We start from the raw sequence: 20,134 nt of genomic DNA on the forward strand, positions 1-20,134 counted from the left end.
CTATTAGTACTATTACTATTAGTATTATTACTATTAGTACTATTACTATTAGTACTATTACTATTAGTACTATTACTATTAGTATTATTACTATTAGTATTATTACTATTAGTACTATTACTATTAGTATTATTACTATTAGTATTATTAGTATTAGTACTATTACTATTAGTACTATTACTATTAGTATTATTACTATTAGTATTATTACTATTAGTAATATTACTATTAGTACTATTACTTTTAGTATTATTACAATTAGTATTATTACTATTAGTACTATTACTATCAGTACTATTACTATCAGTATTATTACTATTAGTAGTATTACTATTAGTACTATTACTATTTGTACTATTACTATTAGTACTATTACTATTAGTACTATTACTAGTAGTATTATTACTATTAGTATTATTACTATTAGTACTATTACTATTAGTACTATTACTATTAGTACTATTACTATCAGTATTATTACTATCAGTATTATTACTAGTAGTATTATTACTATTAGTATTATTACTATCAGTATTATTACTTTTAGTATTATTACTATTAGTATTATTACTATTAGTATTATTACTATTAGTATTATTACTATTAGTATTATTACTATTAGTACTATTACTATTAGTATTATTACTATCAGTATTATTACTATCAGTATTATTACTATTTGTATTATTACTATTAGTATTATTACTATCAGTACTAGTATTATTACTATCAGTATTATTACAATCAGTATTATTACTATCAGTATTATTACTATCAGTATTATTACTATTAGTATTATTACTATTAGTATTCTTACTATTAGTACTATTACTATTAGTATTATTACTATTAGTATTATTACTATCAGTATTATTACTATCAGTGTTATTACTATCAGTATTATTACTATTAGTATTATTACTATTAGTATTATTACTATCAGTATTCTTACTATTAGTACTATTACTATTAGTACTATTACTATCAATATTATTACTATCAGTATTATTACTATTAGTAATATTACTATTAGTATTATTACTATTAGTACTAATACTATTAGTATTATTATTATTAGTACTATTACTATTAGTATTATTACTATTAGTATTATTACTATTAGTACTATTACTATCAATATTATTACTATCAGTATTATTACTATTAGTATTATTACTATTAGTATTATTACTATTAGTACTATTACTATTAGTACTATTACTATTAGTATTATTATTTTTAGTACTATTACTATTAGTATTATTACTATAAGTACTATTACTATACTACTCCTCCTTCCCTTCTTTTCTTTTCACATATAACCTATCTTCATCATTCTTTAGGTGAAGAGTTCCATTCATTGTCATCATTTTCCCTGTCTTCTATTGTATTTTTCAGCTCATTTTCTTTCCATTGAATTATACTTGCCCCATATCGTAATATAGCTACTGCCGATATGTTTACTGCAGATATTTTGCTTCTCCCATTCAATCTTGACCTAAGAACTAACCGTAGTCTTATCTTGTATTATTTTTCTATCATTTCCTTTATTTCTGCTCCTTTTATTGTATATAATTCCATAATTCCTAAGTAGATGTATCCGTCTTCTCTAATCTTTTGTATCGTTTCCCTATTCAAAAGTTTTATTCCTTTACTTTCAATAATATTTCCTTTTTCAATTTCAAGGCACAACACTTCATGCCAAACTCCATACCTATGTCATTACTGAACATTTGAACAGTTCTTACACGCATATTTAGTAGGTATGTGTTCTTTGAATACAATTTTAAGTCATCCATAAATAATAAATTGTTTACCCGTACTCAGTCTTTATCAACTTACATAACACGCATTTACCTTTTGTAATATGAGCGACAAGGGTATCATTCTCAATACAAACAACAATGGTGACAAGTCCTCTCTTCAGATGAACTTCACCAAGATCTTTTTCATTTGATGTTAATGAAACTTTCCATTGTTTCATGCTTCTTTCCAAGAAATCTCGCACACTATCGCCATTCAAAATATTTCTATACATTTCTTAGTCCAGATATGTGGAACCAGATCATATGCTTTACAGTAATATATCCGTGCCATGCATAGATTTGTGGATCTTCTACAATCCCGAAGTATTGTCCTATCAATAAGCAACTGATCCTTGCTTCCTCTAACTCTTCGTCAACATCTCTTTTGTTCCTCCGTTAGGATCTCTTGCTGTTTCAGATATTTGTTAATCTCATCTGCCAAAATGTCTGTCAGGAGTTTCCACATTAGTGGAAGGCAGGTGATGGGCCGATAGTTATCAACCGGAGTGCCCTTTGAAATAAACTTCCCGCCGAGCACTGTTTTTTCACACGTATTCCATTCAAGAATTACATCTGTCAACATTCCATCAATCTGAAATCCTTCCATGCAAGGTGGTAAAGTTTTTAACCAATACGCCTGTACGCCATGTTTTGTTGTTTTTCATTGTTGTTTGTATCATTATTATTATTATTATTATTATGATTATTATTATTATTATTATTATTATTATTATTTCCATTAACTTTACAGTGTGTTGATGTTTTACATCGGTGTTTTTCCTTCAAGAGCGGGCTTTTACACCAAATCTAGTGAGTCAATTAGATGAAAAGCACCTGGCGTAGGATGTTTTCTGAGCCAAGCAGAACTGACTTCTGGAGTATTGTGATGTTGCATCTGATTCCCAAGGAGTTCATCAGGAATTGAGCCAAGCGCACCTATGATTATAGGCATGATCGAAGTTTTCTTATTCCACAATCTAGCAATCTCCACCCTCAGTTTATGATAGTTCCATAGTTTCTCATTCTTCTTGCCTGTTAAGTTGATGTCGTTTAGGTAAATTTTCATTCATTGGTCTTTTTGTTCACAACTATAGTTTCTTTAAAACGTGTTTAAATCTTAGTATTCAAGCATCTACATTGTGTTGTTATAGAATACTAGAAAACACGAAAAACCATTTAGTATAATAACAGATCGAACGTTAACTAGCTATAAAATTATCAATCATGTTTCAATAAATGATCGCATCAGATTGATGGAGTTCATAATCGAAACATGATTGCAGCATTTTACCATGTCATCAATTTCGCAAGAATCACGGCCTTCCAATTAACTTGTAGATTGTAGAACACTTTGCCTCCGTAAAGATTTGTTCTAACATAATTTTACTTTCTCACGTATAATACAATTGGCAACTTATATTCAATGTATCGTATTCAATCATTTAAAATAATTGTTGTGTCTTGACATGTAATAATATGTTGTGGAAAGTAAAACATAGAGGAAGTGAGAGAGAAACAGAGAACGAAAAAGAATTTCACACCAAGATACTAAGATGTAGTTGTAAATATAACAATAAAAAATTATATTCAATAAAAGATCTATTTCCCCCTACATTCTTACCTGCAAAGTTTCTTTATTAAGTTCTGTGCACTTCTTGTAATCTTCCTGGGGAAATCTACGGCATCGATTCCTTTTAAAATCATGTTGTATGTCTTCATTGGATCGGAGCCATTGAACGGTGGGCTAGATAAACAAAGCAAAAAACACAATGACATTCACAAAAAAAGTCGCAGTGTTAATAGATGTGTTATTACAGCAGAATATTTACTGTTGCACGAGATGATCATGCAGACTGATGTATCACAGACAAAATATACTCAAAGTATAAGTTTGGATAGCTCCACTCAGTATTACTGTGCATTTAAAGGGAACTTATATTTTAAATCGAAATAATTAGATTGAGAAAGGCATGTTAAACTAATAATTTATTATGCATGAGTCATTTTCTAAAGCAACACATCTTCTTCAAAATGAAGACATCATTATCTTTTACCTTTTAATTAATGGCTCTTTGAAAATGACCTTTTGCTTGTGACAGTCTTCAATTTAATTGACTGATAATAATTAGCCACCTTTCATAAATTGCCTTATTGGTTGGAATCAAATTCCGTAATCAGATATAACAATGTCTAAAGTATAAGCTGATTGCGGCAGAACTTTTTAACATTGTCCAACTCTTGTTTTTTTCCTGGTTATTCTAGAAGACGACTAGAGATTTCTTGAAATTAAGCACATTCTTAACGAACAAACTTGGATACTTGACTTATTTCAACTCAATCAAGTTGCTTGCATCAATGTTCGATTCGACACAAGTTCAAAATGCAACGGTTTTTCGAAGTCCAATCAGATTAAAAATTATGACCTTTTTCAAATTATTTAAACACAACAATTCTCAAACTTGCAATATTAACAACTTTAAAATATCAATTTCTCACGATTTATTATTTTTTAAATTTAATTCAACTTGAGAATTATTGTATTTTCCTCACTATAATAAATAGAAATGTTCAATTAATTGTATATACGTAAATATAAATACGTCTCGCCATACAAAAGTTAGCGAGTAAAATGCGTGTCTTTTTTCTGAGCAAACTGGGACAAAACAATTCACGCGCTGAGGAAGAAAGAAAAGGGAAATAGCAACCCCAGTCACATGACCTGAATTTAAAAAGAAACTATCCACTCAAAATCAAAAGCCAAGGGTGGATGATATTTTTTAGAAATTATAAATTTATAAGAAAACTGATAATAATAATTTATATTTGAAAAATTACTGAAGTAATTCTATGATTTTGAATAAATATTGTTGCAAACAATAACGAAACATAAATTTTAATGTCATTTTTGACGGAGAGTCTATACTCGTCTTAATATAAATGCTGATGTCTCTACGTATACTGAGTTGGATTTATTTAAAAAATGAATATTGTGAAGTTACGACCATTGGCGATGGGAATGTTATTCAAAATTTATTTCAAATAAATAGCGTATCATAGCGTGACAGACAAATTTTAAACATAACAGATCAACAGACAAAACAGACGCTTTATAGAGATGAATGGGCGCATCTAAAACGATTATATTGTTATGACAGGTTAATAAGGTCTTGCCTATATAAACATAACGGCAAATATAATAAATGGGGTTTACCAGCGGTGTACAGTACTAACCTTCCAGTTAGAAGTTCGAACATTAAGATACCAAGGGACCAGCAATCGGAGGAGAGGTCATGACCTTTATTGAGGATAATTTCTGGAGCCACATATTCCGGTGTTCCACAAAAAGTCCAAGTCTTCCGGCCGTGACCTATTTTCTTAGCAAATCCAAAATCCACCTGAAAAATACGATAAAACAATTCTTAGATAAATTGCTCGAAGTATGTTTAACTTTTTGTTTCTATGTTCGTCACTATTTTGTGTTTTTTATAGAGGACGTTCATGAAATGTGTTTTGTCTGTCTTTTTTCTACCCGTGTATTCGTTTACTGTTTTGTCGATTTTTTTGTTTGTCAGTTTAGCCACGTATCAGCTTGTTTCTCTACATGTATGTTGGGTTTTTGCTTGGATGTGTGTACACATTTATGTATATATCACTAAACTCTGACATGTTACGCATGTAACTAAAGACCTATCTTAGGGCCTCTGTATAAATGAGGGAAGGATGTTTGATAACTTCTACAAGCTGCTAGCAAAATTTTGCTAGCAGCTTCTGTTGAAAAGGCTGTTGTTTCGACAAATATTCCCGAATAACAGAGTGGTTTTCAATCTAGCAGAGAAATCAGCGACATAACATTTCCTGCTCAGCAAATTCAATAGAAATGAATCGAGCAATGAGTCTTCGTTGATTTAACGAAGTCTATTGATATCGTCAACTGTGATGCATTGGGAAAGTAGACTGTACATCATTTTTGTGTGCATGCTCTAGCAGATGCACGCGGACATTAAAGTTCAGATCACATTTATCGGACAATTATCTGAGAAAATTTCGATTGATAGTGGGGAAAAGTAGGACGACAAATCAATGTCAACACTTTTTCCCTATTCTTTGATGTTGTGCTTTCATATGCGATAAAAGCGTTCTATTGTCATTTCGAATTGCTTGAAATATTTTTAATTTGAAACGGTTTAAATTTAAGTACATTATCTTTCAGATTCCGGAAATCATTTTACCCATATGTTTGAAGACTTGATCGATTTATATTTCGATTTTCTGTCTCTTGCATCGTATTCGGTTTTAAAATTATCATGAAAAATACAAAAATCGATACCCGTTAACTATAGTTTGAGTTACCATATATTCGGCTACATGGTGGTTAGGGTGAGTATGTGGTGGATACAATTGTATATCTTGGCAAGAAATGGTTGATGGTCAAATACATGTGCGGATACAAGTTTCTGTTGCCTTTGGTAAACTTGAGAAAATGAGTTTAAGCAGATCGAAATCTTACCTCCAAATCTTTGTGTGTACGTAGGCTGTAGCTTGATATTTCTGATGACTTCATGCGGTACGTGGCCTCGACCTTACATCGTAGACATCTCGAACTCTTTTAATGCTTTCATCAAAAAAGTGCGAGGTTCATGTATTATTTTATCAAAACCTCGACATATGAATCATCTGAAGTCGCATGCAAAATCAAAGTCACTATCTGCCCTTTTCAAAGTCAAATATTCTGCTGTATGTAATGTATGGGAGGATTTGTAAATCAGCACATGATATTATACAAGTATCACCCGACTCCCAAATAAAACAATCCCATTAATTGTATTTTAATCGTATTTATGGAAAGAATAACATTCAAGCAAATCAATGACTTGATAAGTGTTGTTCGTGTTCTGTTCCGTCGGAAAGTACAATTAAGTAGTGATATGTTAATATTGAACGTAATCGCATTGACACAAATCATTCTGAATGGTTAGTTTGCCCGAATTCGGCAGATTACGGAGAAATATAAACACAAATCTACAAACTTAGTAAGGTCGAGTGTAAATTAGAGATAGCATAGGAATTAAAGATATCAGAACGTGGTATACGTACCTCTGCACATGCACTGCGTTCTGTATCTTCATTTCTTGTACAGAATTTTGTATGAATGCCACAGAGAAAGCTGTGTTTAAAGCGAGTGCCGCGTTTGCACATGGTCGATCACAAACAATAATGCGTCAACGATGTAGAGCCTTGTTTGCACCTGTTTCGACGCAACAAGATGCAATCTTTGCGTCAATATTTGATAATGGATGAAACTCCGGAATCATATAGATAGTCAGTTGGATGAACAGTCGATGAAAGACACCCGAATGAAGCAAAGACTCAAACATTAAACTTTTCACCTGTAATTTTGGATTCGTAAAGTATTTTGTCCATTGATAATTTTTAGAAAGGAATAATCATTAATGGCGAATATTATATAGCATTACTGGTGCAACAAACGAGGAAGAAAAAGTGTCCTCTCACCACGATGATGCACAGTGCAGCGAATCGTTCATAACGTTAGTAAAACTACATGAATTGACTATTGAATTGCTTCAGTGTATAGAAAAGCGTTGATATCAACGTATCACGTTAGAAGATCATGTTGTGTAAATTCGAAGTTTTCCCAAAGTTATTCTTTAATATTTAAGCCAAGGATTTATTAGTAGAGATTTTAAATAAATGGTTCAAACATGAACCATGAAATGAATAATGTAGCTTGTGTTACTTACCAATTTTACGTATCCCTGATTGTCCAGCAATAGGTTCTCTGGTTTTAGATCTCTGTAAACGACTCCTTTGTTGTGTAAGTAGTCAAAAGCTTCGATGACGCAGCCCGTGTAGAATCTCGTGGTTGTATCGTCAAAAGAACCTCTGGCAAAACGTAGAAAGAGTTGTGAGAAAAGCATTCCACGTGATAATTCAAATATTAATTTCGTACTTTTAGATAATAAAAGGAACTGCGATAAACAATGTTGTCATTGGTTGAATTAGAGACATAGTACTTTTGTAATAGGCAGTAGAGTCAACTGACTATAGAGAGTTACAATGTTGGATTTGATATGTGTGTGCAGATTACTCAGTGTTTGTATGATAATGAATGTCGAGATAATAATTAAACGTCATACATTTTGAATACAACATAAATCCCCATCATCAACTGCAACATTGAATCCAGTCATAATAAAGAACAAAATCCAAGATGGCACCGGGGAGTCTAGATAAAAGCACAAGGACAATACTGAGGATAATTATCCATAATAATAATAATGCGATAATAACTTAAATGTCTTCGTATTTTAGTGTTGTATTTTAATCGTATTTTAGTGTTGTATTTTAATCGTATTTTAGTGTTGTATTTTAATCGTATTTTAGTGTTGTATTTTAATCGTATTTTAGTGTTGTATTTTAATCGTATTTTAGTGTTGTATTTAAATCGTATTTTAGTGTTGTATTTTAATCGTATTTTAGTGTTGTATTTTAATCGTATTTTAGTGTTGTATTTTAATCGTATTTTAGTGTTGTATTTTAATCGTATTTTAGTGTTGTATTTTAATCGTATTTTAGTGTTGTATTTTAATCGTATTTTAGTGTTGTATTTTAATCGTATTTTAGTGTTGTATTTTAATCGTATTTTAGTGTTGTATTTTAATAAAATCTTCGTATTTTAGTGTTGTATTTTAATAAAATCTTCGTATTTTAGTGTTGTATTTTAATCGTATTTTAGTGTTGTATTTTAATCGTATTTTAGTGTTGTATTTTAATAAAATCTTCGTATTTTGGTGTTGTATTTTAGTTTCCATATTTTATAAGACAAAATAGAGTTGTTCATTGTAAGAATATTCATTAGTATTTTCCAAAACGATTATTGCATGTTTTTTAATAGGCCAGAATGAACTTGACGACATTTAAACCATTTTATCTTACACTTACAGTCGTTACTTTCTTTAATCATGCGACTAGTATGGAGCAGGACTTAGGGTCTTTTGATAGCTAACTATTATATATGATTGTGGATATTCACATAGTCAACGCGTTTATACTAGTAATTCTTCCTCCACATCGAATTCTAATGTGTTAGTCCAATTATACACACTGAAACATCCACGATGTCACATTTCCATCAATTTACAGTTCCTTTCGGAATTCCAGATAATTTTTAGTTTACATTAATTGATAAAAAAATAAAACTTGATCCATGCATACCGCTCTCGAAATAGATCATAGCGTATAAGGGAGTATAATGTGGACGTTGGCTTTCGGCAGCCTTGTGACTTTCACTTAATTTGTCCTTTACTCCTCACATTCCATGAGCAATATTTCTCAAAAAGGGGGAAGAATTGCTATTTTCTGGGTTTGGATATATTCATCTCACACATCGTTGGCTGGTTTTAGAACTTGAAGTAGTATTATTTTAGTTATATATCCACTGGCTTCATACCTTGCCTTGAGCGACTTCCATAAAAAATTATGATGGGTTAATTATGATAAATGTAGGAAGACGTTAACGTAATTTCTAATTATTTAAAATAGTAAACAGTTAATTATTTATATCTTGTAGGATCCGAGAGATGTTTAATGGTGCACACCTCCAATGAATTGACATTCAACAGGTTTAAGAAGAAAACATTTCACGCGAAAAAAAGAAACAACACTAATCTGATTCTCGAAATATTTTTCTGTTTTATTTGAGTTCAATAAGGCAACTTACTTATCCCGTAAGATCGTCCAAAGTTCTCCGCCCAGACAAACTTCTAACAACATATACAAATGCTTTTTATCTTTGAACGTTTTGAACAATCTGCAATAAAAACAAATACAATGTTAAACATATATGTGTGTGTTTTTGCGTATATATATATATATATATATATATATATATATATATATATATATATATATATATATATATATATATATATATAAAGGAGATTAGAACAATAGTCTAAAGAGCAGAGTGTATTTTAATGTAATAGTGAAATCACTAGTTTAATTAAAATACAGGAAAGAAAAAGTGCTGGTTGTAATTTAGATATATAATAAGCTCGATAGGTAAATATCCTAGAGCTAATTTAATATTTAATAAGCTCGATAGGTAAATATAATCACATTACTAAATATATATATATATATATATATATATATATATATATATATATATATATATATATATATATATATACACGCAAGAAAAAGGAAACGTGGGATATTCAGTGGAGCTTAAATGCCATATATATTTATAACTTACTAATTAGCTCTACCTACACATTGAGCACTGTTGAAGTAAATACTTAAAGTTTACGCATAAATTTATACTTTCGTATATTAATTTTATGTGAGTAAATGAAGTAGTTATATATATATATATATATATATATATATATATATATATATATATGTTCTATACGTTAAAGAATATAGTGACCATTGCTATGAAGAAACCTTATTATAATACTATTCGTAGTATAACAGTTTCTTAGTTACATCTGCCATGCTTTGATAGCGAAAGCTTCAAAAAATATAATAAATATACACCCATATGTAAGACCAGGGTAATTTGTTTCGCTGGTTCATTTGTTAACGAAGTCGGTATACTTCATATTATATTAATTCCTGGTTATGCAGGAAAATGAACACGAAAAAGAAAAATATGACAAAATCATCGTGTTCTCATTAATATTATAATCGGGTATTATTGAAAATTATCGCTAAAATATAACATTTATTTTTTTATATGTAAATAAAAATGATTGACATCACATAGAAATTATATTACAAACATGTTTCTAATAGACCAGGAAATCTTATTAGAATATTATCTATTCATTTATTTATTATGTATTATTATTTATTCATTTATTAATCATATATTATTTATTTTATGTTATTATTTATCCATTTATTAATCTCTGCGTCTCGAGAATAGATTCATTTACGAACCCAAAAAATGATATTGGAAAATGTGACAGGTAGCATCACAAATCCACTAAAAGAGAAAATGGTCATCGCATTCGTCGGTTGCTTTACATCAATATGGTCGACGTTTAACAGTTTGATTAGAGAGGCTGTTCAAACTTCTTCAGATGATATTGTTTATTACTCTATTTCCAATTGTAATACTTAGCATGTCACTGAAATATGCAATATAAAAAAGGTGTAATTTATATTTTTATAGCGTAATTTTTGTGGTAATATTTTCTCAAGTTGATTAAATGGAGACGAATCGACATAAATGATTTTATAATTAAACTTATTTTAAATAACACCATTCGTTTGAGTGATAGAGTTATTTGGAGGGAAATTGGGAGGGTGTTTTTCTGTATTTGTTTTCGCCTAGAACTTCCTACAGTCGACGTATCTTTTCCCTTACGTAATGCCTTTTCTAATAAGTAGAGTTTTTATTTCATATGTAGATACGTTTTACGTAGAAATAGAAAATTATACGGAGAACGAGCATATTATCACACCCAACTCGCCGGACAGTTGATCTGCTCGCCAAATTTGACTTCTTATTACATAACTATTTTTATTATCTTTACACCTCGCTACCAATTTATTTGATTCGGCACGATAATTGTTCAGAATTAAATTAGTTATTCGCTCACATAGTTTCAAATTCTGACATTGGCTAAAAGATCCCGCGTTCGAACTAACTCAGTTTGATACAAAACTATTCAATATTTGACAACAATTGTTCATACGAACCTAACAATGAAATTTGATCGAGCTTCAGCCATGATCTTCTTCTCATTGAGAATGTGTTCCTGTTGCCGGGTTTCTACAATGTGTTGTTTACGCATTTCTTTTAAGGCAAACGTTCGGTCATTGTCTTCTTTAATTTGTACCTGAAAAACAAAGAAAAGATTAATAACTTGAAGACATTTACAAACTAATAACAGACGAAAACAAAACAATATAATGTAAAACGTACACCAGAGAATAATTGCATAGCATTTAATCAATGCGGGATTAAAATAATATCTTATTCGGCAATGAGAGGTAACTCCAAATGGATTAAAAAGTACCTTAATTTGAACTTATTCACTGTATTAGATGATTCCATTCCACATTCCAAAACAATTATATATATATATATATATATATATATATATATATATATATATATATATATATATATATATGTATGTATATGTATATATATGTATGTATATATATGTATGTATATATATGCATATATATGTGTATATATATGTATATATATGAGCATATATATGTATATATATGTATATATATATGAATATATATGTATATGTATGTATATGTATATATATATGTATATATATGTATATATATGTATATATATGTATATGTATATATATGTATATGTATATATATTTATATGTATATATATGTATATGTATATATATTTATATGTATATATATGTATATGTATATATATGCATATATATGTATATATATTTATATGTATATATATGTATATATATGTATATGTATATTTATATTTATATATATGTATATATACATATATATGTATATATATTTATATATATATATATGTATATATATATATGTATATATACATATATATATTTATGTATATATATGTGTATATATATATTTATATATTTATATATATATTTATATATATATTTATATATTTATCTATATTTATATATATAAATATTTATTCATATATTTATTTATATATATTTATATATATATTTATATATATATTTATATATATATTTATATATCTGTAATATAAAGCTTAATGTCTGTGTGTGTGTGTGTGTTTGTGTGTGGTCATGAATAGGCTCCTATATGGTGGACTATTTTAAAAAACTGATTACACACAATGATAAGAGATGTATCGCGACACAGGAATGGGTATGTTTGATCTGACAGAACGGTGGTTTATAAAAATTGTGGGGTCTGCGTTCGCGTTTGGTCCATAAAGTATGGAAATTAAAAAATTAAAAAATTAAAAAAAGAAATGTTTACAAGTATTGTTGATATAGATGTACATGAGATTATTTGTATAAAGTATGTTTTAACTTAAATAGGGATGGTAAAATAAAATTGTGGGGTCTGCGTTCGTGCCTGGCCTCCATAGAATGGAAATAGGCACAAACTTTAATAAAGACTTTTCATATCTATCTGCGTAAGTATACTTTGATAATTATGTTTCAGTTTAAAGAAATATGGTATAATAAAATTATGGGGTGTTCGTTCGCACCTGACCTCCATAGAATGGAAATACGTCACAATGTTAAACAAGGGTTTTTAATATATATCCACAGAATATTGTTATAAGTGTTTCAGTGTGAACAGGTATGGTATAATAAATTATGGGGTTTATCTATTTTTACTTTCATCATATTTTGCTTTAGTTTTAAAACCCCAAATTCAACCCAAATTTACAACCCTTCCTTTTCATAACCTATCATACTTTCATAAATCAGTCCATTTTCTGTAGGCTCTTTTTGAACCCAGTCAACGACGTGCACTTTTGCTAGTATATATATATATATATATATATATATATGTATGTTTAAATATAAATTTATATATGTATATTTATATATACGTAGTTATATATATATATCATATATATATTTATGTATATTTATATATTTATATATATTTATGTATATATTTATATATATATTTTATATAATTACATATATTTATATATATATACATATTTATATATATACATGTATTTATATATATATATATTTATATATAAAACAAATAGTGAATGTAACATATTAAAAAACACTTTGAAAAAAGTTAAAAACATATTTAATTTTAAAAAGGAAACACTAAATTAGTGGATAGTCCTTAATCCGCGGTGTTTCGAAGAAATACTTTCTTTCTCATCAGAGTGTAGGATTTAACAAAATGCGGGATCAGATTTTTCTTGCAAAAGTATTTGATAAAGTTACAAGTAAGTCATAGATCTTACTTGATAACAAAAAATGAAGCAGAGGGAATAGGGTGAATAAAAAAGTGATTTCATGTGGATGGATAGTCTGGTGAAAGATTAAGTATCCCATGTCGGTAAAATCCAAAAATGCAGAATCCAAAAAAGTTAAATTTCCATTCGCACAAGTAAATTCCAAGAGAATCTTGTAATTGGAAGATGATCCAAAGCAATGCAAAATGCAGAAATCCGTGGAATAATTCACAAATAGGTACATGGAAAAGGGAATGAAATCCAATAATATTATTAAAAGAAAGATGAAATGTGCGTAAAAAAAAAACATCTAAGAAATGTAAAACTTGACTGTCGGGGCGAGGCTTAATTAAGAAAACTAGCTTTTACATCTGGTTGAGATTACTTTATAAATATTAATTCTTTAATATTTATAATATAATTTAGTTTTGCCATCTTGGATCATTTTGGTAAACTTAACTGTAATTCTTATTTCACACACACACACACACACACACACACACACACACACACACACACACACACACACACACACACACACACACACACACACACACATATATATATGTATATTTATATATATATATGCATATTTATAACTACTTCATTTACGCACATAAAATTAATAGACGAAAGTATAAATTTATGCGTAAACTGTAAGTATTTACTTCAAAACTGCTCAATACGTAGGTAGAGCTAATTAGTGATTTATAAAATATAAGTCTGAAGAATCCTTGAGTGGATGAAACGCGGAATATTCAGTGTAGCTTAATCGCCATATATATATATATATATATATATATATATATATATATATATATATATACTAGCATTACAGCCCGGCGTTACCTGGGTGTTTGGAGGTGTATGTTGAGCAAAAAAACAAAAATAAAAAAGCGGTCATATTTTTTTAATTTGACCCCTATTATGACCCGCGATGGGCTCAAATAAAATTATTAAGTTAGATCCATGTCCAAGGAACCTATATCTAAAATTTCAAGTGTTTAGACCCAAAATTGTCGGAGGAGTTTGGTAGAGTTCTCAAAGGCCAAATCGTTGAACTTTGACCCGTTAACAGCCAAATTCTGGCCGAAAGCCACCACAAAGAGTTTCCCAAATCTCAGTACCCTGTATATCAAATTTCGAGTCTGTAGACTTAAAATTGATAGAGTTATTGCGTAGGGAAATGTACACAGACACAGACACACACATTCACTTACACACACACACACATATATATATATATATATATATATATATATATATATGTGTGTGTGTGTGTGTGTGTGTGTGTGTGTGTGTGTGATAAATTCAACTTAAACTCTGTAAATTAGAATTTATAACAATTTATTTCTCGATAAGGAATACAAGTTGAAAACTTAAAATTTTACTTATTCCATGAAGTTTCAAATTTTCCTTATTTCATGGAGTTTCAAAAATTGAAAATAGTTAGCAAAATAATATTGATAAACAAGTTACAATTTTGCTGGCTAGCACATAAATTGAAAACTACAAAATATGAGAAAAGTCTTATTTGTATAAAAGTTGATAATTATGTAAGCATGTATGTATATATACATGTGTATATAATTTAATTTTTAGAAAGTTCATTCATCATTAATTGGACTCTAAAGTTTTGTTCTAATGTACTCTCGAATATCTTTTAATCATCAGTGCTATTCACTGTGTTATGTGCCACTGCGGATATATCTAAAAAGGCATGGTAACGCGAAATGATAGCAGTATGTCTCAGTTGATTAAATAACATGTTTAGTTGACAAATTGCGAGGAATTATCGACTGCAACAACGTGTACTTGAAGGTTGGAGAGAACAATAACAAATACAAGACAAGGAAAACAATCAGAAACATGTAATTATTGTGAATATCAGTTCAAGCTAACTTGTTTTGTTATCATGTTAAAATGTAGATTTGGAAACAAATGTGTTACAATTATAAAGTTTTATATTAAAAAAAATTCTAATCTAAAATATTGTGAATTATTATCGTATATACACGCTAGCATTAAAATACTTATCCGATTTCGACGGTACATAATCTTAAGAAAAAAAACTTTCAATAAGTTGAAAGAGGTGTGAACTATCAAAAATATCAAGCCACCGTGGAGAAAATTAAATAAAAAAGCAGTTATGATTTTAAAAGAACTGTGATTGACTCATCTAGGTAAAATCTATATAATTTACAACTGTGTAGTAATTAGAGAGAGAGAGAGAGAGAGAGAGAGAGAGAGAGAGAGAGAGAGAGAGAGAGAGAGAGAGAGAGAGAGAGAGAGAGAGAGAGATATGAATAGACACAGATATGAGTATCATTGTCATGATATGAACTGTCGTGGAAAATTAAGTTTGGAAAATGTTTAATATTTATTTGGAGAAAGACATGAAATCATTGAAGCTGTCTTCCTTTCACCTATTTTGTATTCAGAAAATAATTACACGAACATAAATTGGCAAACTCTCATAAACTAATCCGACGGATAAAAAACTCGACGAGCCACAAATGTTGTCTATTTACTTCTTGCTTTGTTGCCGAATGAGTTTCTCTTACGCTTTTATTAACTCCCAAAGTCATTTTTACAAATATTCTACTAGACAATTTTCTTTTAACTGTGCTTTACACGTTCTCGTTCATGCTAAGACATTTTCCCAAACTTCACCTGATAAGAATTATCATTCAACTACTTTTTGGTGAATTTTGCAGCGTGAGTTGAAAGCATAGATTTTCTCGGAAACACAAACTTTTTCATTATTGAAATTGATGCTTTTTCTAAAATACACATATATTCATTAGTGGTGAGGCTTATATAACACAAAGTTGACTATCCAAACCCAAACGATGAAAATACACCCAAAAAATAATTCTTACATTATTTAATTGGAATTTTATTATTGAGATGAGTACCATTTATTAATTTATTTATTACGGACTATTAGCCTCATATTTTTAATTGTTGTTTCACGACGCTTCGGCCAACTATTCCTCTGGCCTTCGTCAGGTGGTAATCGCGGCAAGATAGGAACTCCGAATCTCCTAACTGCATCTACAGCAATTATTGCCTTCCGTAGTTGTCTCACCACGTTTTGGCCAAGTAAGCCACTGGCCGGCTTTGGATAGGATTGAAACTGCTATCTTCAGACAATTCTCACCTGGAACCGTGTAGATTCAACGTCTCTATCCATTGCATCTCTTTGTCTACATCTGTAATGATGTAACAATTCATATAACATAGAGCCGTCATTTTCATCCTGGAGTAATCTCTCTTGGTTGATAATTTAGGGCCTATCTGGAATTGTCATCATTTCCACATCACCAATTTACTTATATTAGTTACTATGTTTTTAACTGTGGAAAACGAAGTAGCATCTTTTTCATTGTTCAAAACGATGAATAGTTGTCTTTTTTCTAATTTTTACAACTCTGATTTTCATAACTCAAAAGCTTATTTTTTTCTAAGGTGAAATTTAATATTCAATATTAAGATAAATTTAGCAATTCTGAGACTGATCTGAAAAGAAATCTCATATCAACAAAATACTTGAAAGCAAAATATTAATAAAATGATTGAAAAATTAACCAGGTTAAATTTTTTTTTTAGTTCAGCAATGTTCGTGCGTACTTAGAAATTTTTAATACCGAACAGATTAGGTTATCGAAATATTATCAACATTTTTCTTTTAAATATATCAATGATAAAAAGGTTAACGGTTAAAGGTTTTTAAAAATAAAGACGGCATTGAATTATTATTATTTTTACTTAATATTATTTGAATATTTATTGAAAGCACAGATGCAATAGCGCAAAATACTGTGTGTGTATTGTGTGTTTAATGTGTTGTATGTGTATATTTATTTCATTATTACTTATTCCATTTTAGAATGTAAACGATCGAAAAGTCCAAACTGCTTTAATCTGCAAATTATCTATCAAATTCCGTTAATATTTGCACGGCTGTATATTTGAATGAGTCTTATGGCCTAAAAGCATCCTAAATTGTGATGCATCGCCATTATTAACGTTTGCTTATAAATGAGTCACATAAGTTTGCTATAATCCGAAAGACCTTTTGATCTAAGAGATCCGGTTATAAGTGATCAGAAATAATTGGATTTTTATTGTTTTATTTATTGTTTGGCACAATAGAAAAGTTCGTACATTACCAGTTCCACTCGACCAAATCCACCAACTCCTAACGTTGTAAGGACCTTGAGATCAGACAGCTTCAGTTTGCTGAATTCGGGGTCCAACCTAAAATGAAAAAATCAAAGGCAAAAATAGCGAAGGTTAAAAAATGTAAAAGATATAAATGAACCATTTAGAAATGTAAAAAAAAAAAAATAAAAAAAATAACGAAGGCTATTCGCCACACGGATGACGTCATGTTTGTAATTCTATCAGAAGATGAAGAACTACTGATCTTATTTTCAATTGCTGGTCTTTGACTCTACCGCTTTCTTCTTAATAGACGTACAAAAACTTCAGAAGATCATGAGACTTATAGAAACAGTGCATATATAAAACAATAATATAATGTAGGTCAAGTAGATTGACAATTACAATATCGAAATGACTACTACTACTACTACTACTACTACTACTACTACTACTGCTGCTGCTGCTACTACTACTACTACTACTACAATAATAATAATAATAATAATAATAATAATAATAATAATTGACAGAACCCATAAAAGCAGTAAATGTAGACTCCGTGGGCAAGTACACGAAACAGTAAACTACATAATAATTGAATGTAGCAAACTAGCTTTCAAAGGAATACCAAAAAAACACACCACTTTGTAGAAAAAGACCTTACTGAGTACTATATAAACGATATAGAATTTGAACACGCAAAAAAATAATGCAAACACATCCGGACGCATTATTGAAAAACGAAAATCACAAAATCGATATGAAGGTACAAACAGACAAATACGACGTCTAAACGAGGAGAACTTTAGTAATAAAAGCCAATCAGAAGGAAAAACTTGTCAAATCGTAGATTTTGCATTCGTAGCAGATCACATAGTGACGGTCATAAATGCAGAAAAACGAAGAAACTAATGAAACCTGACAGAGAACTGAATATAGAACATAAATTTTCTCACTATAAAAGCATGGAAGCACTGTGTATAGTCACGAAAAAAAAATCTGGAACAGCGAAAGGAAATTGAAATGAAAATAATGACAAACAAATGGCAATTTTGAAAACAGCCGAAATATTGGAAAAATCCCCTGAATGTGGAAACCAACAACAGATAAATGAAAAGGAATTTGAAGTGATGTATTGTCATAATTTTAAAGGAGACTAACGAACGTTACAAACTAGAAACCAATAGTAAATTGCACTTGCAATAACGCTGAACATACACTTGTTATCACTGGGACTCCAGGAGAATTGCACTGGTTACAATCAGTGATACCTCCACTGCAGAGTGCGAAGAGGACTGGGACGACGTGGAGGCTTATTGCCACCCAAATTCCAATTAAGGCTAATGGTCGATGCCAGCGAAAAATTAATGGCAATTGGCTATAGCGATAACGCAAATTCATTTGCAATGGTTAGGGACAAAGGTGGAGAATACAGGATATTTGAGGGTACTTGTTATTATCTAGACTTCAAGGAACACTGCAGGTTGCCGACAAAGAGAAATCTTTGATAATGGCTTGTGTGAAAACTTGTAGTGAGTACAATAATAATAATAATAATAATAATAATAATAATAATAATAATAATAATAATAATAATATACTCTGTACCATTTATAGGATAGACAAAAGAGGAACTGATGAATCTCAACCAGAAGACCAGGAAACTCATGACTATGCACAATGCACTAAATCAAAAGGATGATACTGATCGACTCTATGACAAGAAAAGACGGTGGAAGAGGGCTAGTTAGTATAGAGGACTGCATAAATAACACAAGAAAAGAATTGGGAAAATACATAATGCAAAATACTGAACGAATAATTACTGCAGCAAAAGACACTGAAAAATAAACAAAACAGAAACAGAAGTAACGATAAGACGAGAAAAGAAAATGGAAAGAGAAAAACACATTCGTAAATATGACAAAACATTACTCAAACGAAAACACTTGGACATGGGTGCAAAAAGGAAACCTTAACAGAGAAACTGAATCCCTAATAACAGCCACAGAAGATAACGCGATTAGAACCAACCACATCAAAGCAACTGTGACAATATGAAATGGTAGCCAAAGCAAGAATCTATTTTGTTAATATCTCATCAGAATGTCTGAAATTTATTCAAACGTTCTTTAATTTTAGTCAGAAAATTAATTCTAAACCCTCTCCCCCCCCCCCAAAAAAAACAGTA

General features: G+C 29.7%; 1 protein-coding gene across 5 annotated transcripts in view; it reads right to left on the reverse strand.

Moving 5' to 3' along the window:
* Positions 1-20,134, reverse strand: part of LOC145293139 (cGMP-dependent protein kinase 1-like) — a 448,649-nt gene that overhangs the window by 21,261 nt on the left and 407,254 nt on the right. For all 5 annotated transcript variants that reach the window (XM_080139549.1, XM_080139551.1, XM_080139552.1 and 2 more), the window contains 6 exons: positions 17,949-18,036; positions 11,538-11,677; positions 9,544-9,633; positions 7,565-7,706; positions 5,037-5,200; positions 3,427-3,549 (listed from right to left, as the gene is read on the reverse strand). In XM_080139549.1, the coding sequence (XP_079995675.1) occupies positions 3,427-3,549; positions 5,037-5,200; positions 7,565-7,706; positions 9,544-9,633; positions 11,538-11,677; positions 17,949-18,036 (747 nt within the window). The remainder of the gene's footprint in view (positions 1-3,426; positions 3,550-5,036; positions 5,201-7,564; positions 7,707-9,543; positions 9,634-11,537; positions 11,678-17,948; positions 18,037-20,134) is intronic.

The sequence above is a fragment of the Euprymna scolopes genome, chromosome 14, assembly GCF_053919585.1.
Source record: "Euprymna scolopes isolate OS-2025 chromosome 14, ASM5391958v1, whole genome shotgun sequence".
Taxonomy (NCBI): domain Eukaryota; kingdom Metazoa; phylum Mollusca; class Cephalopoda; order Sepiida; family Sepiolidae; genus Euprymna; species Euprymna scolopes.